General features: G+C 43.5%; 1 protein-coding gene across 1 annotated transcript in view; it reads right to left on the bottom strand.

The window, feature by feature from the left end:
* The window catches only part of FAM20C (FAM20C golgi associated secretory pathway kinase), a 57,510-nt gene that overhangs the window by 13,093 nt on the left and 21,061 nt on the right, over positions 1–23,356 (bottom strand). Inside the window, exon 4 of the mRNA XM_068207001.1 lies at positions 103–195. Within this exon, the coding sequence (XP_068063102.1) occupies positions 103–195 (93 nt within the window). The remainder of the gene's footprint in view (positions 1–102; positions 196–23,356) is intronic.

The raw sequence follows: 23,356 nt of genomic DNA, 5'->3' as shown, positions 1-23,356 counted from the left end.
TGTTCCATTTTCCCCTTTTAAAAGTAATTCAGTTACAGGAACGGCCAAATGCAGCAACTTATCACAATATTTCCCCTTTTAATGTAAATCTGTCCTACTTGCCTGTCGAGGTGAAACGCTGCTATTTCTGCATTATGTCTCTCATAGTCTGAGAAGTAAAAAAAGTCAGGCGGGGTTTCTTGTTCTCTGGTTTGCCTGCAAAGGAAAACAAGGGAAGTGCTTTAATGAAGGGTTAGCATTCCTAAGGAGCAGCGCTCAGTCATCAACATGCTGTTCAGGAGTTCTGTATTGTTTGCTTAATGGAAGACCTTTAAATACCTCCTTTGTACATTATTTGCCATGCAGCCTTCATTTTATCTTCTTTTTTGAGCTACTCTAACAAAAAATAGGAATTAAAGACTTGTGCAGGCAGTGTGCTGTCCCAAAGCTGTTCCACTCAAAACTCTCGCTCTATTTAACAAGATCTCTTTCATCACTCTCAAACATTTCATTAGCAATAGCGGTGAAGACAATGTCATTTCATTAAATTATCATTAACTGTAATTATGAAATTTCCAAAAGTAATAACATTTTTCTTTCATCTTTGGCAGCCATGCAGCTCCCATCTCGAATATGCCTCTCCCTTTGTATTACTTAGAGCCAAAAGTGGCATGTTCTTCTCATTTCAGAAGGAATGGGATCATTCCGGTTTGATGGCCACAGCACTTGTCATGTTTCAAAGAACATTAACAAGACTGTGCTTGAGAGAGGATGCAGAATTTGTTGTTTCTTCAGTTTAAGAACCAATAAAAAATATCATTCTGCTAGGAAGGCTGGAAATAGGAAGGCTAAAACTTCCACACCACATTACATGGAAAACACAAAGCTCTGTGTAAGAGAGGAGCAAATCTGTCTCACTTCAAGCACCTTCCAGTCCTTTTGGATGGAGCACAGCTCAAGCTGCTGACCAGCGCAACATCTGGGTCCCACCTCTACCTGTTTTGAAGTCCTCAGAGGGAGATAAGCCCAGCAAAGCTGCCTGCAGAGCATCTGCAAGGGAGGACAGCTCTCCAGAAGAGGAAAACAAAGCTCTTTCTCATTCCCTGCTGCCACAGGTGGCCCAGCTGACAGCTCATGTGTCACTCATGCTGCCTGCTGGCAATGAAAATACAGCTTCTGCATGGGGACCTTGGTGCATGAGAGGCTTTGGGATTGTGCTGGCGCAGAGCTGAAACCTCCTAATTTGAAGTCCTAATGTTGGGTTTGCTAGGAACCTGAAGCTGTGTCTATCCACCACTGTGACTACCAGAGCTGCTGTGTGCCCACAAACCCACCTGGGGCTCTCCAAGCTGCTGGAGAAACCAGGTAAGTCCTGTGGTTTTTGGCTGTATGAAGACTTTGCTGTGCACCCAGCAGGGTTTGAAAGCCTGATAGCCTTCTCAAACATTCCTTTTTATTATATTATCATCTTGGCAAGGTATTCTATCTTGCCCTAAATGATGAACAACATCAAGGTATTTGTCTTGTGTCCAATAGAATTCAAGGTCAGAGTGACCTTAAACACCCCAGTGATGCTCTGGTAAAATGGCACTGACCACTGTCACAGCAGTGGTCATGGAGGTGGCCAACACTTGGCAGAAGTCCTGCTAGGCAGCTGCTGTGGCCACAGAGATCACAACGACACAAGCTAAAAGTGAGCCTGGCATAAAATAAAAAATAGTATTTTGCTTTGTCGCTGTAAGGAATACAGAAGGGGAAGGAAAAAGGAAATAGGGGAGAGCAGACCCTCACACAATGCACTAAGCAGTCAAGACAAGAGTTAGGAGCTGCAAGCTCATTGTGCATATTCCCTTAAAAAATGAAGGAATGAGCCCCGCATATTAATTCAAAGAAAAAAGATTAACCTATTTCTGCTGGCCATAAAATTACATATTTGTATGTAACTTTCCCTCCTCTCCAGATTTTAAAAGGGTTGATTTCTTCAACAAATCCTCACCTCAGAAACTTTACGTACATCAAGCACGGCGGGTAAGGTGCAGAAAATGTTACTAATTAGCTAATCAATGCCATCTGCTTTTTATCTCCTGGACACTTTTAAAGAAACCACAGCTGTTCCTTTATGAGAAAATCTTGCTGCAGAAAATCAGACTGAACTGGGGGCTGGATCTCAGCCTTGCAAGCACAGCCCTGCCGCAGCCCAGCCCCTGCTCCCTTTCACTGCTCCCTGTGCTCCCTGGCACCCCCGGCAATGGCTGTGGATATTTTTCATTTGGGAGTAAGGACTGCTGTCCTGCAGGCTCAGGCTTGTTTGTACATATTTTCCTGCTGTCATAATGTATTATTAAGTGGTTGCACACCCACCTAAGGAAATAATGAAATTGATTGCCCTTAAGCCTTCAAAAACGGACACCAAATCCACAGTGCAATCTAGACAATGGAAATACCAGCTTTTTTTGAACCTGGTAAGACATCATGAAATAAACTCCCAAGTTTCTTCAGTGCTTAAGGTGCTTCCCTCTACAAAAACCACTCTCCAGCCACTTTTCACATGGTCCATGCCCATGTCCAACATATGGTACCCACTTCTCTGCCCCTTGAAAACACCATGTTATTCAGAAAGCAAAGTGGAAGGAGGATTTACCAACTATCCAAGATACTTTATATTCCTTATATTCCTCTGCAGAGCTCTCCAGAACTAAGATGTAGCAGATCCAAACATGAAACCCGCTCCTGAAACAACCTTGAAATATCCTTTATGCTGACTTACTCCAATCTTCCACGGATATAACAGAAACCTGGTTTCTTGGATCTAATATTAACTAGACAGGTTTTTACTCAAGCAGACATTTATTTTTAATTTGATGTCTGCAGCAGTACCTGAAGAGGTTCCTTGGGAATTCCCCAGCCAGAGCAAGCTGCCACACCACCAGCAAACACTAACACGTGTGTGGATTGTAGCCCAAGAAACACAACTGAACTTACAAAGCCACATGAGTCTTACAGAGTTCTGAACCAATGCCATTAACAGACTGATATGAGAATGGCTTCAAGTGTCAAAGGGCGCCTACATCATAATCTAGAATGTTTACTCTATCCAACTGCATTGATACATAATTTTATTTTATCCATGTTAAAAATGCCTTTTTTTAACTGTGCACAATCTAATCAAGTCTGTTTTTTGCTAATTCTAATGATCTATTCTGATGTAAAAATATATAGAGGTGGAAGATCAAGCTGCTTTCAGCAAGTTCAGTGAGTTACTCCTGCTTTAGATCATGGTAACTAGTTGTCAGCCCCTAAGTGACAGGTTGGGAAAGGGGAATGAACTCCCAGACCCTTCCAGGTCAAGTAAAACATCTTTTAAAACAACACTGGAACTGATCCACACCAATGCATGTTTTAAATCAGAACTGCATCTTAAAAGGGAAAAAAACCCACCCCTACATAAAAGTCAGTTTGATTTTGTTATCTGATGGTTATTGAAGGTTATTGTCTAATAAAATGACACATATAATGAGATACTTGAGCAAAGAGACCACCACAACTTCTGAGGGACAATGAATGCAGTCTGAGCTCCTCAGTGCCAGCAGTGCCATCCCACCCCGAGCAGAGACAGGTTCTGCACAGGTTGCAGACAGTGGGAGAGGATTTCTGGCAGCAGCTCTTATTTTGCAAACAGTTGGAATCTGGTGATCCTCTCTTTGGAGAAGGACTTGGCAGATATTTATAACGGCAGGCTGGAAAGCTCTGGAGGAGAGACAGATGGAGGTCTGTTGATACTGCACACAGTTAAAAATTACACGGTGGCACCAGCCCAATTACAGCATGAGGAAAAGACAAATCAGCACGGTAACACGTGTAGGGGAGAAATAAGAACTGAGGGGAAATCAAAGCCCATTAAGATTTTCCCACCATGGCACAACTCAGAAAACACATAGGAAGCAAAGAATGATTTTAAACAGGACAGGGACACGTTCGTGTTGACACAAGACAAGATGCAACTATGATCTGATCTGGTGGCTCTGAAAGTGAGTCATGCTTACAAACAGAAGAGAGAAAGCTGGTCTGATAAATGAGCAGTCATGAATAAATCTGGTGAGTCAGTTGCTTTCTAGCCATGGTTGGGACCTGGTTTGGTGCTCAGTAGTATTTGGATAAATCAACATAATGATTCGTGTTCAGAAATAATTGTAAAGTCTCAAGCTTCTCTTCAAAGTTTCTGTAATTTCTTTTTTTTTGCCAATTACTTGGTCCTCCAGCCTCAACACTTCTCAGGAGTTTTCTTTTTGCTGTTCATGAACCAAATCACCACAGGGCAACTGCAGGCTCTGCAGACACTCTGGTATTTCAGAAAACAGTATTATAAAAACTAAACCTTTACCATGGAAATCTGTATTTAGTTTCCAGGATCACTAGCATCCACCTGCCTAAACTACCAGGATTAACACCCACCAGGGCCGTGCATTACTCGAAAGAATCCTGCTCAGTGCCAGACTTCCTCTGCTCTGGAGGGGTTCTATTATCTGTACAGCAGCCAGAAAGCTAAAAAATAGGGCAAAGAGCCCAAAGTGAGCTAAGTGTTATCCTGACAGACACATGCTGCCTCCCCATGCTGCAGTCCAAAGACATCTCTGAGACACCTCTTGTGTCAGACCCACGTCCCTGAACTAAGGAGAGGATGTGCTGCTGGCTGGAAAACAGCTCCTGTTAAACAGGCTACCCTCGTGTTCTGACACATAATCAGGGGAATCAGCCACTGGGATTAGGGATGATTAGGGAGCACCACAAGGAGCTTTGCTGCAGCAGGGAGCAGGTTTGCTTGGGTCAGGCCATTTTGCAGACAGAGCCCCTGCCTGACCCAGCCAGGGGAATTGGGCAGCAGCAAACTCACTAAGAGATATAAAGCAGTGAGGCTTTGTAATTGCATTGGCAGGGATAGGACTAACACTGATAAAAGCACAATTTGGCTATCGGAATAGATAACAGGAGATTACTGGGTCCACCCACAGCTATAGGTTGCTATTCTTTCTCCTTTGGAAAGCAGCTTTCCTCTCTTGCTGAGGAGCATTTAAGGTGTTTAAATACCTGTCCTGAAGCCCAGTTGCAGGCTTAACAGTTCATACACAGTGTTACCTAAATGATAAAATATAGTTAATACCAGACTAAAAGGATAGTTACTGCAGGACTAAAAGGTGGCCACTCAGCAGTTTGCTGCGGTTTCAATGGTTTTATGGCCTGGAATGGACTTGGGAAGTTTTTGCATTTGGAAACTCCACAAGCAGCCCCTTGATCCAGCACACCACTGAAGCACAGATGCTCCATCAGTTCCAGAGAGCCTTTCTTCCAACACAGACAGGCATGAAATGTCCCAAGCCCCCACTGATAAATTTCTTCTTTGTACTAATGGGAAACTCAGACTGAAAGTCCAGTGTTTGCTTGCAAAATTTTCTCCCTCCCTCCCTTCCATGCAACACTTATGTCAAATTGGATTGTGCAGCAGGGGGATCTAGAGTGCCCTGAGATCATCTAAAGCTTATTATTCTAAGTAAAGGAGGCAGCCCATGGGAAAAAAAAAGGTGTCTCTGAGGCAGCTGCAGTCTTTAGGAGGGTACTGAGTTTTTGCATGCAGAGTTGTATCATCTGGGAGGGTTTTCAATGCACTTGGCACCAGTTAGAACAGGTGGAAAAAATGCCATTTAATTTTATAATACATTTTAATGGCTTGGTAAGTCCTAAGGACGAGAAATGATACGGCTAGTGCAGCTACATCTACAGTAGCAGAGATATCTGGTGCCTATTTCTGACTCCTTATGGAGCCTTGGCAGCTGATGGCTCTGGCTTTATCAAAGCATTGTGCTACAAAGAGCACTCCCAGGGATGATAGGAGCTGTTTACAAGAGCAGAATATGGGCCAGAAAATGAGTGGCCAATGCAGGAATGCAAAGACATGCAATTTGAGTGGTACAGAAAGGATGTTTGGCCCGTTTCACTGCTATCAACCAAATGACAATATGGGCCCCTGCAGGATATTCAGGCTTCTCCAGTTTAAGTAGCAGCTCTGCAGCTTGAAAAAATGAGAGAATATTTACTGTGGCAGAGAGACAGAAATTCACACAGGGATGTGATAGCAATAGGAATAATTAGCAAACTGCCAAAAGGATAAACACCCAGATCATGCTCTTGTGTGCCAGCCCCCGAGTGCTTTTCTCCTGAGCAGACGGAGAGAGCTTGACAACAGCACATGCTCAAGGACCAGTTAGCCTAATATGAACCATAAACTTATGCAGAGAATAACAATAAGCCTCTGAAAGCACATTTGTATATATAAATCTCTTGTTACCTGGCACAGAAGGACAGTGGGAGGAAGATGGAGAGAAAATCCACAGGGAAACAGCGTATTGGGGTGGGTTTTCTTTCTGTTTCCAGTGGAAGAGCAAAAGGAGGCTCAGGAGGTCACCTAGCCCATCCCCTGGCCCCAGGGTGAGATCAGCTAGAACTAACCACTCTTGAGAGAGGTTGCTCTAATGTGATCTTCAAAATGTACTTTTGTGATCACACAGCTACAGCCCTCTTGTCCTACTGTGCTGGCCTTCCTCCCCTGCTTATATCCAGCCTTGCTCTTTCCCCTCATTCCATGATCAAGGAAAAACCATCCTGGAAACACCTGCTGCAGCTGATGTGAGTGCCTTTCTGAGGGGGGATACATGTGACAAACACACCAGAACAACTGGCTCCCATTCCTGAAAAGAGCATCCCCAGGCCAAGACCTGGGAATGAAGCCTTGACACCCTGAGATTGCAGATTCCTCAGCTCAGAAGCCCCTCCTTTACTAAGCACAACTCATTTATTTTTAACTAATTAAAAATCCAACCAACCCAGAGTCCTGGAAGCTTATTTTAGGCTTTGCCATTAAAACTAGCACTGTTCTTAGAAGACAAAGAAGCAACCTCTAATTCCTCTACACAGGTCAGGGCATTTGTGAAAAGGTTGTGAAAAGTCAGCCCCTTGCTAGGAGCAGCACCAGTGGAAGGTTCCTGCCATCCCATGCACTAGATGTCTACATACATACATATATATATATATAAACACACACACACATATATATATATATATATGTATATGTATATGTATATGTATATGTATATGTATATGTATATATATATATATAAAAGCAGATTTTCACCTGAGCAAAACACTCCTGCCTAGACAAGCAGATATGATAATGAAGGGATGAATAATCAGGGCAAATAATATGATCCAAGAATATGAAAAATTCATTTTATTCTCCACTAAACTATAAAAATAATAATACACCCAGACATTTTCCTCTTTTTGGGGGCTTTTCCATTTCTTTTAGTGGTATTAATATCTCAAAATGCACCTTCTCCATACTGCTGCCTTTACTGACATTGTGCTGACAGTAAAGTCAAGGCATAATCTCACCAATCATCATTTCATTGTCTACCAGCTCAGAAGAATAGCTATTTTTTCATTCATTCTTTTGTGCTTTCAAACGCATAAGACATGAAGAGAATCTTTGATCAGCACAAAACACATGAGTTTGATCATCTGGGAAAATTTCCTTCAGCAATTCAGAATATCACTTCCAGCTCTGCCCAGTAAGTAGCTGACTGTCACCACGGGAAAAGCAAATGGAAAAAAATCTATTAGTGTAAGCACATTTGTCAGGATGTGTTCCCCACCGTGCTTTTTGGTGTGACAGCCACTGGTTCCCTTCCTGTCCCCTGGGAATGAGGCTGAGAGGATGGGGTGAGCTGGGTGCTGAGCTCAGCCTGGTCAGAGCTCAGATTCACAGGCTGGTGTGATTCTTATTCTTATTCCTTCCTATTCTTATTTATTCTTATTCTTCTAGTTGTTATTATTTAGGAGGTGGCTGTAAAGAAAGCCTCATTAGTGAAATGCTGTTACAGAGCAGGTAAGCCCTACAAAACCAAAGAGATGAGCTCCAGTGCTACCCAGCTCCAGATGGATGTACAGAGAGGCATTTAATGTATAATCCAGCACATACGGCAATATCTAACACTGCCTGCTGTGGTTTGGACATGATGTGACCAGACAAGTAGGATCATACTTGGTAACATTTGCCTGTATTTCCCCTGCACCCTGCAAACACTAGTGAGGTGCTTTTAGGCCTTTTTTAAAGGAATATTTAAATTTAAAAGGCAGGCATAGTGTTGGGAAGCACACAAGGTTAAAAAACATTTGAGGTAAGATGAGCTTTTCCAGCATTATGGGGCTGATCTCAGTTATTATGGAAAAGCAGCCCCCCCACACCCTGGATGCTGGGGTAAGGGAAATAAAGCTGCTTTTCACAACTACTGCAGGGCTGCTTCTGCTGTAAGCATTGACCTGCACAGCTGCTTTACGGCCAGCAGTGGGGACTGAAGGGTGTACTTCCAAAATCAGAAGCTCAGGTCTTCATACCCTGGTGCAGAGAAGGCTTCCCCTGCCCAGGGAGCTCAGCAGGAGGGTTACAAACCATACTGGAGTGAATTGCACAGGAGGCAGCACACACCCCCAGAAATTACAGGGCTGCAAAGGTGGGACTCGCTGCAAACTCATCTTTGTCTCCTTCCTTGAGATGCTGGTGGGAAGAGAGAATGTAGAGAGCAGATGAACACTGATGCCACAGTGGCTAAGTGGCAGTGCTTGTTGGGTAGAAATATTTTTCCGTCATCCAGAACAAGCAGGGCTTGCACAGAAAAACAAATGAGTCACGGTATAAAAGGAAAGGCAAGCTCTGGGAAGCTCCTGTCACTAATTTACTCTGCAGATAAAACAAAATTCTTGACCCAGAAATAAGGTTTGGTTCATCCTGGAGGTACAAACCTGACTTGACATCCAAGAATTGAAAGATTAAAAGGTACTTGTCAGCACAACAAAAGAGTTCCCAGTGCCAATGTTAACGTGGTCAATGCTGTTGTCACAGCAGGGAGAAAAAAGCCTCACAGCAATTAAAAAAGCAGGAGATGTCATTAATGAGGTGTTGCAGTGATATTTTGTGTCTTTTTAAAGACAGCTTCATTAAGAAATTATATCACCATGAATATTTTCTGTCCCTGCTTGGCCTAGATTCCTTTGTGCTCTTAAGCAAGTGGTGTGAGCATGTTTGCCATGCCAAGCCCATGATATCTGTCATCTTTCCCCTTGTTTTATCCCTTTGAGGCTCCACTGTACATTGTCTGCTCGCCACAAATTGCAAACATGAAAAATGATACAGCTGCAAAAACTATTTTTGAAAAACTGTCAAGAGCAAACAGAGCTCCATGTGAGCTCAGTTACCTGCAGCCCTCCTTCAGGAAAAAGACTGCAGAGTATTTTCCACAGAGCTTTTTCAATACGGAGCTTTTTCAAAGTGGACCTCAGACCACTTCTAGAGGTCTGAGAGCACAGGAGGGAAAAAATATGTGTAAAATTAGAAGTCTGAAGCATTTCTTCAGCCCTGAGAATGTTATTTAATATGTCTGGGGTCATTAAGGGTAGGGATTTAATGGAACAATAACATTAAACATATTAGAGGCATAGCAGAGTTCAAATTTCTTTCAGCTTTTTGGATTTTTTTCTTCTCACTGTACGTGATGTATGTGCCCATTGAAATTCCTGGGTTCACAAGAGGTTTATAGGTTGGAAAAAGTAATTACTGCGACTCTGATGTATTGATACATAATTTCTTCCTTTTTATTCAAGAGTTTCCTTGCTATCATTGTGAGAACCACGAATGCTAGTGAATTTGACCTCAAAATCTCCCAGGAAGCAGGAAAATATTAGCCGTGTTTTTCAGCAAAAAGCTGCAAAAACATGGAGCTATTAAGGATTCAGCTCTGCCCTGAGCGAAGCGCTCGAGCCTCATTAAGCACACGCTTAACTTTGGGCACACATATAGGCAGTGGACTATGTGTGTCCTTGACAGTCAAGCACAGACTTAATCCATCCTCGGAGCTGATTTGTGCTCAGCACTTGGCAGGAACGAGCCAGTGATCAGCACCAGATCCCCGCAGCAGCTCTGGCCACTCAGCCTGGCCACTGCCAGACTCACAACTGCTCCTTCTCCTTCTTCTTTCCACCCATGACAACAACTCCTTTGGGAAAAAAAAAAATCATTTTCCAAAAAGCATTCTGCCAAAAGCACAAGTCAGTTTGGCCATGGGCTTTGGTAGGTGCCAAATGTCACCTTTCAGGCTGACCCTGAGGCCTGCAGCTCCCTGCTCTGATCAAGACTCCTATTAAGTGAAATGAGGCTCAAATCCTGCCTTTCAGTGTGTCTCCTGCCCCACACAGGCAAATAGAAAGAGATCTAGAAAGGCTCAGACAACTTTTGTGAGCTCTTGTGCTCTTGAAATGCCTTTTGAGCTGTGCCAGGTGGAGGAATGTGCTGAGGGGCCACAGGGCAGTAGGAGCAACTTGGATGAGCACAATGTTCTCCTCTCCGGAACAAAATTTGTCAGAACTTTGTATTGACACCTCTAGAAGCACCAGTGTTTGCACTCTCTATTCAGCACATTTGGCCCATGTTGTCTCTTCCAATTTGTAGGGGGAAGTTTGAATTTCGGCACCCCATGCCTCCCTCTCTCACTCATGAAGTGTTGCGTTGTTAAAATCATGTAACAGGAATAAAACCTATGGCTCAGAAGAATAAATAAAAGGATGCTCAGGCTCCAGCTATAAAAGTGAAAAATCCTTTGAGATTTCAGTGTTTTGTGTCATGGCTGACCTATATATCTGCATTTGTATAGGAGAGTTGTGCTGTCCCAAGGACACAAAAGCAGTAACCAGAACCAGTAACGAAGATCATTCTCCCTCCTCCCATCCCACCTGCCCATGCAGAAGTTCAAACACTTCTGGCTTTACATTTCCAGTTTACCATTCAAGAGCTGCTGGACACTGAACTGCACTGAGTGCCCAAGACTTCAGACAAATAACTACCATCAAAATCATTAATGGGACAGAGCCTAGTGTGTGGACCAATATTTATGAGCATGAAATTCTATTTGTAGAGCTGCTTTACCAGCTGTGCATATCAAAGTTTCAGTACAAAATGAGGAATAGGGGATCAGAGCATCTTGTGCAACCTCCTCCTGCAAACCCCAGACCTTCTGAGTGCCAGCAGACAGCTCAGCCCCAGCCCCCACGTATCATTTCCCCTTAGAATGCTCCAAAGAGGGGCCAGAGGATGCACTGGTGCCCCATCCTTCTGCCCATCAGAGGGGACTTTCACCCAGAGAACCACAAGTTTTGCTGTTCAAGTTTGCTTCAATCCCAGATCCTGAGACTCTTCCATAATTGTGCCACTGAGGACAGCAGGCATGTGGTTCCTGTGAGATAACTGTTCCCCAGTACTGAGTGTTTCCAATTCCTCGGAGGTGTGATTTCCCAGTAAAGCACACACACCCCTGAACTCGCCTTCCTGCTGCTGTTAACATTCCTTAACTTGTGGCAAAGGGTGATGTGCCTCTCTGAGCTGGAAGGGAGGTGTAATTGCCTGCCTCAGACTGCTTCATGGTTATAAAAGAAAAGGGAACTGCTTTGATATGGTGTGGTTATTTCATTGCTCTAATAAAGCAAACTATGCAACCTCTCTGTTTCCTCGTTTATTTTATTTTAACTCCTGACTCATTACCACTTCTGCCAGCAAACACAATCTCTGTGAAGAGTGCCCAACTTATTCTTTGCCCTAAGCTGGCTCTGCAGTTCGTGGGTAACCCCTCATTTTCTTCTGTGTTTCCTTCCCAACCAGAATTTTACCTAAATGAGGAATATGGAGCAGCACTTTGCTGCAGGCCATCCCCCAGCCAAACTCTGGCACTGGCTCCCTCCCACTGCAAAGCCCTGCAGGTGATCAGGTTGATTTCCCCTCACCCACACATCTCCCACCTGGATTATTTCCATCTGCAGAGGGTTACATGTTTGGGAATGTGCTGATATTACCACTTTGAGCATTTCTCAGGGAGTTACTTTCTGCCTGCAGGCTGCCAAGGTGACTTACAAGTGCAAATATTCCTGGGTGCTCCTAAACCTCTCAACAACTTGGGAACAGCGTTCCTCAGCCTCAGTCAGAGGACACCTTAATTTTCAAGTAGAACACAGCCCTGGATCATCTTGGTATTAACCCAAATGTTTCACTTCCTGGCTAAATTTGAGTTAGTTAACTCTACCTTCCTCAGCCTTGGTTGTTCATTTATTGCATGAGGAAGACAGTACTAGGTTGGAAGCTTTTTTAGTAGCCTTTTCACAGAATAATCGTGCTGTTTTACAAACCTATAAAAAAACCCTTTCCTTTCTCGCTAAACTTCTCCTTTTTCCAGGATGGAAACCTTCTCTGCTAATCCACACTTTATATTAAGGGCACCACATGAGTCACAAATTACACTGGAAATTACACATCAGGGTCCTTTAAGCTTACAACTGTCTGCATGAAGGGTGGGTTCATGCTCTGCAGCCACAGGAAGTCACTGGGTTATTCCCAGGGGAAAATCAAGCCATATTAGCATCTCTTCCCTCTTCTCCACCTCCACTGAGAAGGAGGATTTTAACCTCCTGGCCTCCATGTGGGCCCTGCTGCCTGGGGAGTTGCAAATATAGTCCCTGCTTGCCACAGAGCATCATTCCTCTCCTCCTTTTATCCCAGTTATAGACACAGCATTTTAGGGAAAAAATGGAGGTGCAGCTTTGGAGGAGAATCACTTAAAATGACAGTGGATGCAGGATTTCAAAAGGGCTCAGTATTGGCCTAAACTGCTTCTCTTCTATAAAAAAAAAAAAAAAAAAAGACCTATTGAAATCTCTGAAAAATATTCCATATGAAAAGATAAAGAGCAAAAGGATGTTAGGGGAAGATCTCCATGGCACTGCAAGGGAGGGAAGGCTGTGGCTGGCTTGGCTGCTCAGGGCAATCACTGTTTTATATAAACATCTCCCATCAAGTGCAATCATTCGGTGAACTCCCACGCTCGAGGTGCAGACCAATATTCACGCTTGGTGGGTTGCAAAAATGCACCCACTCAGAGCTGGAGTGGAGATAAAGAAAGGGATCTGTGTGTGTGTGTGCAGGCAGACACAGGGAACACTTCCCTCTGCCTGTGCTGAGCCAGTGGTCAGTGTAAAACTGGTGTGCTCCCCTGCCCCACTCTTAGACATTCGTTTCAGCTGATTTAAAATTTAAAGTCCATCTACACTGAGGATGTTTGGTAAGGGGAGATTTCAGTAAAGTGTGAGAGTGTTGATAAAAAAAGCAGAGCTCAGAAAAAGCAACACGTGAAAAAAAGAGGCAAGAGTAGAGGACAAGAAAGGGGAGGAAAATTATGCAAAAGATGTGCAGTAAAAGCTTTAGTGAAATGATATTGTTGCCAGAATTTTTTATTTTTTATGCAGCTGATTTATGACATGCAGCTGCTTTTCTCTAACAGTGAATGTCTGGTTACCTCTCCTTGGATTTTTAACTGTGTTTAAATGTCTACAAAATGTGAAGCTTATCTACTGTATGTACAGTGTGATAGCTGTGTGTGTGCACAGCCCACAGCAGTTTGGTTTCAAAGACAGAATGATGTTTTTCCCAAAGCCAAGGACACTTATGTTTCAGTTTTCCTACTGTGTGGATAAGTAAATGGCAGAGCAAAGCGACTGTGTGCTTTAACCACTGGACTTCATTGTCCCATTCCTGCAGCACTTACTGTTTTTCCTCTGGGTTTGATCCAACTTTCCTTCTACTCAGTGAAAGGTTTCCCATGAGTTCAAGGTGAACTAAATCAGGAAAGACAGAGCCAGTTCATAAACTGGGACCTGACCTGCATGTACTCAAATGTAAAGGGCAGAGAATTCATGGGAAAAGCTCTCCCTTGGCTCCAGCGAACTGTGGAACAGATGCAGACTCAACCAAATAATAAATGAGCCACCTGTGACAGCAAACACCCCGTTCTCATCCACGCCTGGATGAGGGGGACAGGAGACATAACCTCTGGTTTTAGCATTTAGTTTCAATACACCCATGATATCCTCCACAGCTCTTGCCAATATCAAGCGGATAATGCCGGATTAAGCAAGAGCAGGAGCTGAAGAATCTTAAATTAATATTGAAATTTCAACTCTGTCTAGAGCACACTCGTTGTGTGACACTTTCAGGACCTGAGATCTCAGCAAAGAATACACAAGCCATCTTTTTGTGTTTTATTACAGGTCTCTCCTTAAGCAATCTCCAATAGGCTGCTATTACCAAATGCCTGAGTAAATTTCCAATAAAATTGAGTGAAGATCTTCATTTTAACAAAAATACTTGCAAGATTTAAACCTGGTGTGGTGGTTTGTTTTTTTTTTTTCCCCTGTGCACTGTTTTCCATACAGGTCACAGGCAGTGATTGTATTGACAGAACTGCTCAACATCAATATGAATGTCAGGGAAGTATTACAGGATTGGTTACAGACAGCCAGAGCACCTCTGGATTGAATCAGCTCATTGGTTCAAACAGGTGGAAGAGGAAACCGAAAGAAACAAAACAAAGTGGGTTCCTTGCTCACCTCCAGGAAAATGAGGAAAATGACCCTAAGGTGCAAAGAAGATTACATTTTACATTTCACTTTTTTTATACATACACAGATCTTTTTAGCCACCTCTTTAAAAATACCCTTTGATTTCCATATGCTGGTGCTACGATGTCACACTGTCACATTCTCCAAATCAGGGATTTCACCTTCATACCTACAGTGCAGTCTGAGAGCATGGCACAAGGTGTCCCAGGAATGCCAGGGAATCACCTCCTGCTCCCACCACCCAGCTCTGGCAGGGGCAGAGGCCAGAGCAGTGAAAACAAAAAAAAAAAATCCCAAAACCCCACTGTTTCCATAAAATCCTGTAAGAATTAAACACTCAGCTGTTCTTAATCCTTTTCACCCAGAGGAGAAAATAAGAGGACAAGTCAAGTGAAGTCAAGTATTTTAGGGCATATTCCAGCCACACCTTTTCTTTCCAGAACATGCAATAAGTCTTTAAATGACATCCTAAATCTGATTGCCTTTGTAGCAGACCAGTAAGCCCCATGGACAAATAGCAGATCTATTTTTGACATGACCTTAATAGTTAAATCCTGCCATTAGGTCCATGCACACAGCTCCCAGGGACATAGCAAGACTTCCCCTTCATCTTTCAGGGCTGGTTTTGCTAATGATTAATACTCAGTTCTGTAAGCTTAATGAAGACATTGTTTCCACTTATCTACAGGTCAGATGGCAACTGCAAAGCAACTTAGTAGTTAGATGGCTGTGGATTCCCTGCTGATATGTCAGATTATTTATGCACAATGTGCATTTTTAATAGATGACCATATTAAATTATACGCTTCTGCCTTACTATTTCGTGATTTTTAATGATTTTCAATTCCTTTTCGTTGTAAGAAAGAAGGAACAATGACTCATGCTAATGAAGTACCTATGTACCATATCTGCATCTTTAAAATTACTGGAATTTCTTTCTAGAGGTGTATCAAAGACCATTAGCTTCAAATTGTTGATTTTTATCATGAAAATAAAGACGAGAAATAAGATTGAGGCCATTTTCTTTTTCCAAAGACAGTGAGATTTTTCTTCTTTCTGAACTATTCTGAGAGATCCAGCCAAAACTTTTCACAGCAAGGCTCGTGCCCAGCTGAATTCCCTCCTGCACAAAGCTCCAGTTCCACCCAACTCCAGCTCTGAAAAGTGATCTTCTCCAACACCAGCGGGCACACACATGCACTCCCACGCGGGCACCACCTCAGAGGGATGGGAAAGCCTGTCCTGGGGTGCCAAAGAACCCTCATGGTCCACCTCCAGAGCAGAGCATGTGGTTCAACCAGGCAGAGCCCAGAGCTGGGAGGGAAGGAGGAAAGGCACAAAGACCCACAAAGCTGCTCTGCTTAGTTTAAATCTCTTTCTGAGCTGCGACTCCTTGACCTGCAATCACACAGGCAGCCCCTGGCATGTGGCAGTCAGCTTCTCCTCTGGGACATGGAGTGTGGGGACACAGGTTTGAGATGAGATCCAGAGAGAAAGGTCTGTCAATTGCAGGAGAATTTTCTCACTTCTTTATAAATGTGACTACTACTGTAACGTTATTGAACTAAAAATAACCAAGCCAGTTCTAGCTCCAAATGTGATCAGCCCATAAATAGCGGGATAAACTCTTTCCAGGCACATCATGTACTTGATTTCCATTTGCAACACGTACTAAAGCTCTGCTTATGCATAAGTAATGCCCACGAATGGGAGATGGCAAATTTTCCTTTTTCTAACACACAAACCACTCTCACCTTAGTGAGCAGAGACATGATGCTGCTTTCACACACCGACTGATCTTTGCTCTCTGAGCACCGCAAGAGCCACGGCTGGTTTTGGAGAGGGGAGATTTTAACACCAGAATTGCTCATTTCAAAGAGCAACTTATGCTCACAGACAAAAGCAAGGCTGTGAGGAATTTATGGGGACCTTACATTTCCAGAACTGCTTGAAACAAGTTCCATTTTCACCACCTTCACCAACTGTGTGTGTTTGGGGTGGCAGGGGAGGCTCCAGAGCTCTTCATTTCCCTTCACCTTATTTTGCACTTCCAAGTCCTAACCTTGGGTTACAAATTCAGAGCCACTTTGATGGATCACAGTTTGGCTGCCATGATGTTAAGTTAAACAACAGTCTCATTCCACACTATAATTACTGCAAACAATTTCATTGTCTAAGGGGTGCTTTGCAAGGTTATGCATTAGCTAATGCTTCTTCTGTCACTGTTCATCACATGAATATTCCTTTTACCTGCTGTGTCTGTGTGTGCCTGAAAGAACTGTGGCATTTTTAATGGCATAATTTCCTGGGATGAACTGAAAATCAGCACAGCATGGCCTGCATTATTTATATGCTGAGTCCTACAAATGGCAAGGAAAATACTCTAGATTTCCTGGAAATAAATATATTCATTATCCTGAAGCCATGTGCACAGTAGACTTTATGTCACTGAAAGAATTTAATTACTACCTGAAAAGCATCTTCATTTTGCTAGATTTGTAACAAAAACAGACTGTCTAGACACATTCAAAGACAAAAGACTCCTTACCCACCCAAAAATACCCCATGTTGATAAATGCTGAAACATGCCCTACTGTTGCTGCTAATCAGTAGAAAGTTCTTAGCATTTTTACAGCATGAGATAAATTGTAGATTGAGCCAACTGGGAATACTAATGACAGAAGCCATAAAATATTTTGTAACATCAATTATGACTAAAGGAAAAGGACTTGCACCATAGATCAGCAGAATATTTTGCAGCCGTGCTTCATTTAAGACTATGATTTCTGCACATGATTTGGGAGTTGATTTGCCAAGAAGAATGTTCAGGAATATATAATTGGCAGCTCTGCAACTGTGGTGCTTCTGTAATTCAGCTGTAGCTGCAGAATTACCTTCGATGGGAGGCTGCAGGTCTGTGGAACCTGACAGATCACCAGACTCCAGCTGACTTGTTCAAATCATACAGGATTCAATAATAAATGATCTGATTTCAGTTAGAGCCTTAAAATGGTTATGTTACATTCAATCCTAAACTAAAAAGTGATCTGAGAACTAAAAATGCACTTTTCCTAAAACTCAGATTTGTTTTTACATGTTCCTTATTGTTATGCCCAGACTACATCCCTGACCATGCTCCACAGTCAGATTCCAAGGAAATGCCAATTTCTGCCTTTTGACATGCAGGTCTTATCAGAGGAGGCCACTATTTTCTGCTGTACACTCTGTCACATATTTCCAAACAGCATTGTAACTTCACCGGCTTGTTTTTAAAAACCTGCTTATAAGGATCTTTCCATCCTGATGGAATTGCCATTTAAAAACCAGAGATGATAACCAGAGAAATAAATTGAAATGGGGACTGTGACAAGGAGAAAAGATACATAACAAAAAGGAAAAGCCAGGCTCGTATTTTCTTCCTCTCCTTGACACAAAAATTATTTCCTTGCCCCCCAAAAAACCAACCAGTAGATTCTGAACCAACAAATTTAAAAGCAGCTGTCCTCCTCCTGCTGCAGAATGAATTCCCAATAGTTATACACCACAGGAAAATAACTCCCCACCCAGATACCACTTGTATTCCTCACATCAGCCTTGCTGCAGCTCCGCATTAAAGACAGACAATATTTGGTCACAAGGAGGTTAAATTAAATCTTTCCTCAATACAGAGGAGTTATCCACATTCAGCCTACAGTGTTCCAGCCAAATAATGCTTTGCTAATGATGTCTGCAGTTAGATGACAAATCAGGCTACTTAAATTGCCTCGGCACATCCATTCTTTACAGGCAGGGTATCCAGGTAACCATCCTAGCACGGCTTCAAGGTGGGAGGGAGAAAGCAAGAGCTAATTTCTTCAGCTAGGTGGAAAATTAATCCTGAAGAGATCTGTCTGGTTTGTTATGGTCAATTTAAAGGGAAAACAATTTTAAAGTAATTGTTTAAGAAGTATTTTTAAGATAGGCGGTTAGGTAAGATGGACAAAATTACTGTCTTTCAAAAATACAATAATGGCTGGTTTTGTTTCTGAAAATAGTTAAATATATTTAAAGGCCCTCAATAGGAAGCTTCAAATGCCAGGAAAATACCAGGGAGGAATGTCAGATGCTGCAACCAAACACCTTTTTGTAAATGTAACGCTAAATAAAATATAAAATACTGGATTGTCTTGTCTTGTTTTCTCTGAAACAAGCTCAGCAGTATTTTCCATACCTGGTCAAGGAAATGTGATTTCTGTATTAGATGCTGCTGTGGCCCCACTTGAGCCATGTCTGTTGATGTCCTTTGAGAAGGTTTAGCCCATCAGTGATTTGCTTTGGGTGGCCATGGGGGATGTGGCAAATTTCTGTGCTCTGGCCTGGGCTGAGGCTTGTTCAGGGTCTCGGCCTCCACTGTGGTCTCCAGTCTGGGTGCCCTGGATATCACTGGACATCCGAAATATTTTAGGGAGGGGAAGGGGACTCCTCCAGCTGATTCACACACAGAAATGCTGGGGTGAGTCGAGAGAGCAGATTTTATCTCCTCAGCAGGCCAGGAGGGCCACAGCATTTGACCCCACACACAAGAAAGGGGTGGGACAGGGAAAGGACCCTCAGGCTGCCCCATCCCTGGGGAGCTCAGCTGTGGATTCTGCCCTGGCACCTGCCAGCTGGGCAGGCTTTTGCCATCTGCCAAGGCCAAGGAACCACTCACACCCTGGTGCTGCTCCTCTCCTGATGCAGACCAGATTTTAAGTGTTTGCTAAATCTGTTAAACAGGAAAATACAAACAACTTCTGATATCCCTTTCCTTGAAAACTATTTTGGAAAATATGACTCATTTACTTCTCTTCTAAACAGGAGAAGTAATATTTTCCAGCACTCCCTGAGGATGCATTTAACTAGAAGCTAAGCCAGATGTAGAAATGTCTGCAAAGGTTTTCATTCCTTTCATTAAAAAAAAAGAGAGGAAAAAAAAGAAAGGAAAACTGTAAAAGAAGAGTCAAGGTATTATTGGGTTTTAAAGCACTGTTGGTCTTTTGATTACCCTTAAAATCAGATCAGATCACAAAGAAAACACAGCATTTCACCAGCTAGAGAAGGTCACATTGCAAAAGGATGCAGGTGGTCTCATTTTTTAACAGTGAATGCAATAGAAGCACAAATCTTCTATCCACCAAACAGCCTCTCCTGGCTTGGCAATTGCCACATATAATATCTGATGAACTCTGATGTCTCACTGCTCAAGGATAAAATCCCAGCAGGCAGGGGCTGTAGGAACTGCTACACAGTCAGAGGGGAAAAATCTTGTATTATTCCAGCAACCACTTATTTTATTCGCCAGAATTAAAGCTCTTCACAGACAAAAATTGGGATTTTTTTTTCATCCCATAAAGCAATTTTAGATTTCTATAGAGTCATTCAAAAGCAATTAAAATCCTGCTCTTGTTGATGGATTTGTATTCCTTGCTCGCAGTGATGTCAGACTTTGAAATTCAGGGCTGTTGAGTGTAATTCTTTGGGGCTTTGGAGTCACTGCTGAGTGCCAGAAAATACGTTCCTTAAGTTCACAGATATTAAATAACTTTGGTAACACCAAAATAGTTTCAATACATGTAGCTTTTAAATCTAGAAGACATTGCAATAAAGAATTGGTGCAATACCAGGCAATTCAATACATTTTCTAGGAGAAGGGAAAAATGAGAGAATCCAATAACATAATAAGAGTACAATTAGCTAAGAGGGATCAGGGAGCTTTTCCAAACTGTCCTACTGCAAGGCTTACATTGCCAGGGAAAATTATATTAAAAAAATCCTTCAAAAACAAGCAAGTAAACAACACAAATGCAGGTCTACATTAAAATTATTCATAGTCCTCATCCATTTAAAGGTCTGTGTTATTTAAACCAGACAGCTAGCCTCCAACACCACTGTTTGCTTTGGCATCATGTTGTTTAACAAAGGAAATTGTTGTTAAAAATGTGATTCAGATGTCACCAACAGGAGGCCATTCCCAATTGCAGAGACACAAAATGGCAGGATTAATACTGCTGGGACTGGAACTGAGGGATGAGCACTGATTTACAACCCCGAATAAAAGGAGCCAGCCACGCCAAGAATAACGGGTCTGGGCACCTCCTGCAGTCCAGGTACCATTCTGATCACTGAGAAGGTCTCTCTCCTGCCAAAGGATGCAGCAGAGAACAGCAAAAGTGCCAGAACCTTGCCAGAACATCAGCAATGCACTGATCAGTGATTATGATTATTGGCTTATCAGCACCACTGACGTCTTGCTGAGACTGGCATCACCCCAAGAATCTGGTGTTTGTGGGCAAACAGGGCAATTTCTGCCCTTAGGCCACATTTAGAGTACAGAATAGCTGCATTGTTGCTCCTTGAAAGGCAAATGCAGACAAAATTAGTGCAATAAAGCTATAATCATGCTGCTGCCTGACTGGGACATTGTTAGTGGTCACTAGGCAGAACTGGCACAAGATATGGGCTGGCTCAAGATGATGAGAGCAAAATAAAGTCTTCAAGGACACCAGCAAAGCCCAGCTGAATGAAGGCAGCAGGAGAAGAACTGTCCCTTGTGCTGCTGTTCTGGGTGCAGCTCGGCCCTTCAGCACACTCTGGGATTGGAGAGCTGTGGGGAGGGAGGGAATCACGACAGAGTGAACAAGGAGAGGCAGGACTGCCTTCCTGTCCTGATTTTGGGCTTATGTAGCACAACCTGGGACATGTGGAACCTGTGTTATATCAGGGACAGATCCTTTATCCTTCACAGCATCACAACCTACAAAGCAGGGAACAAGGGGACTCTGAAAGGCATCATCCAATTCTTCAATTTGTTTTTTTTTCCGTTTTCCTCCTCCTCTAAACTCCGAGTAATAGATACAAATAGTTGCTCTCCTGCAAAACTTGTTTGAACTGTGGCTGCCAGGAAATGAAGGCAGTTGATGGGGGCCTGTAAAAGGCTGTTCATTAGTCCTGCCTTCTTTATGAGCTTCTTCAGTCCCAAAGCCAGATGGGTGTGGGAATGCAGCAGAACAGGGGACTCCAGTGTTCAAAGAAATGACAGGATCCAGCCCTGTGAGGAATTCCTTCGCCAGCCCTTCAGATCATGGGGTTAATTAGTAACAGTTAATTAATGATGTGTCAATCATCATGCAGTGCATGCCTGCGTGAGGAGAGCTGCCCCTCAGGGTGATGAGCATTAAGGCCTTCCCTGGAGAAAGTCCTTGTGACAATTTCTGAAGCCTCGAAGAGGATGTTTTAATCCCTTTATCTCAGGATTCACTTCTCACAGGAAACCACCTAGCAGAGGTAGTTAAAAAAATAATTGCTATGCTGTTGCCTTCAAGGTGAGTCTCTGGAGGACACAGGATGGTGGCAGGTGCCAGCTGTCCCCAGAGGGGAGCTCAGGCTGAAAGCATCTCAGAAACTGCCTTGTCCTCAGTGATGGAGTAGCAGGAGCCCAGGGCAGAATGTGGGGGTATCCTCTCTGCTGTGAAACACCCCGTGCCCATGCCAGAAACCCCCTGTGCCTGCTCTTCCCAGGGTAACTTCAGGAGGGACAGGCATTTGGACAGGAGCACCGAGGAGCTCAGCTCCCATTCCCCTCTGCCAGCTGAGCATCCCAGGCTCTTGGCTGCCAGGACAGCCAGCCCATCTGCTCACATGGCACACTGCCCGCTCACAAGTTGTCAGACAATTTCACGGGTGCCAAAAGAACCTGGACTTGAATAGGTGGCCTGGATATGCTGCAGAATCCACCTCCTCTCACTGACTGCTAACAGAGCAGGGCCTGTCTGTGCTCGCAGCGCCGGGGCCGCGGGCTCGCTCCGCGCTGGCACTGCCCTCCACGCTGCAGCAGGAAAGCTTTGCCATGCTCCAGGCAAAGCATCAGTGCCCTGGGTGCTACTGGAGCACAGATAAAACAGCTTCTGTCCCAAAATACTCAGAGGAGGCCAAGATAACTTCAAGGCACCATGATAGCCCTGGGTACAAAAGCCTGACTCTTGGAAGGGAAGCACAAGCAGAGCAGAAATCCCCGCGGCTCCCCACGGGCTGTGACAAGTAGGTCAGGCAGAGCATAAAAGGGCAAGGTTTGGGCTAAAATCCCAGTTACCCAGCTCCTGTACCTGAGAGGCTGCAAAAAAATTGGAGCTGGCTCTGGGAATAGGAAAATTAGGCAATGGGAAAAGCAGACTCAGCCCTTCTGGTGGCACTGGGTCAAGCTGGAGGGACAGCTGCTGTCCCCACCTTTTCCAGGCCTGGCACAAACACTTCTTGCTGCACCCCATCCTTCTACTGCCAAGAGCCCCTGGCCCTACATTTCAATCCTATGGAGAAAACCAGGATTTTGCTGTCAATTGTCTGCCACTGTCAGCCCAGAAGGCAGAGCTGGCTCAGAACTACAGTACTGCTCTCCCTCCTCTTGGCTGGGGCTCACTCAGGGCCCTGACACAAAACCAGGGTTTGCAACATGAAAGGCTGAAAAATCTCTGGGTTTTATGCCCTGAGAATCAGATTTTCTGCCTAATAAACCCCCTAAAGAATCAGATGCAAAAGAGGTTTGTTTGAAAATTTTGGCTGGGTTATCTTAGAGTAGTGATTCAAACAGGCACAGAATACAGGAAAACACAAATATACTGGGTCAAAATTCCCTTTTTGTGTATTGTGAGACAAACTAAATACAAGTCAGTCATACTGGAAACCAAAGAAAATGATACCAATTATTGCCAGATTTCCCATTAAACCTACAGATTTATTTAACATCTCCATTTCTTTTGCTGCTTGCTGCCAGCTAATTAAAGCCATTTAAAATCCATATACAGCCTGTGTATAGCTGAGGTCT

The sequence above is a fragment of the Anomalospiza imberbis genome, chromosome 16 (genome assembly GCF_031753505.1).
Source record: "Anomalospiza imberbis isolate Cuckoo-Finch-1a 21T00152 chromosome 16, ASM3175350v1, whole genome shotgun sequence".
Taxonomy (NCBI): Eukaryota; Metazoa; Chordata; class Aves; order Passeriformes; family Viduidae; genus Anomalospiza; species Anomalospiza imberbis.
This window is presented reverse-complemented; position numbering and strand designations above follow the sequence as displayed.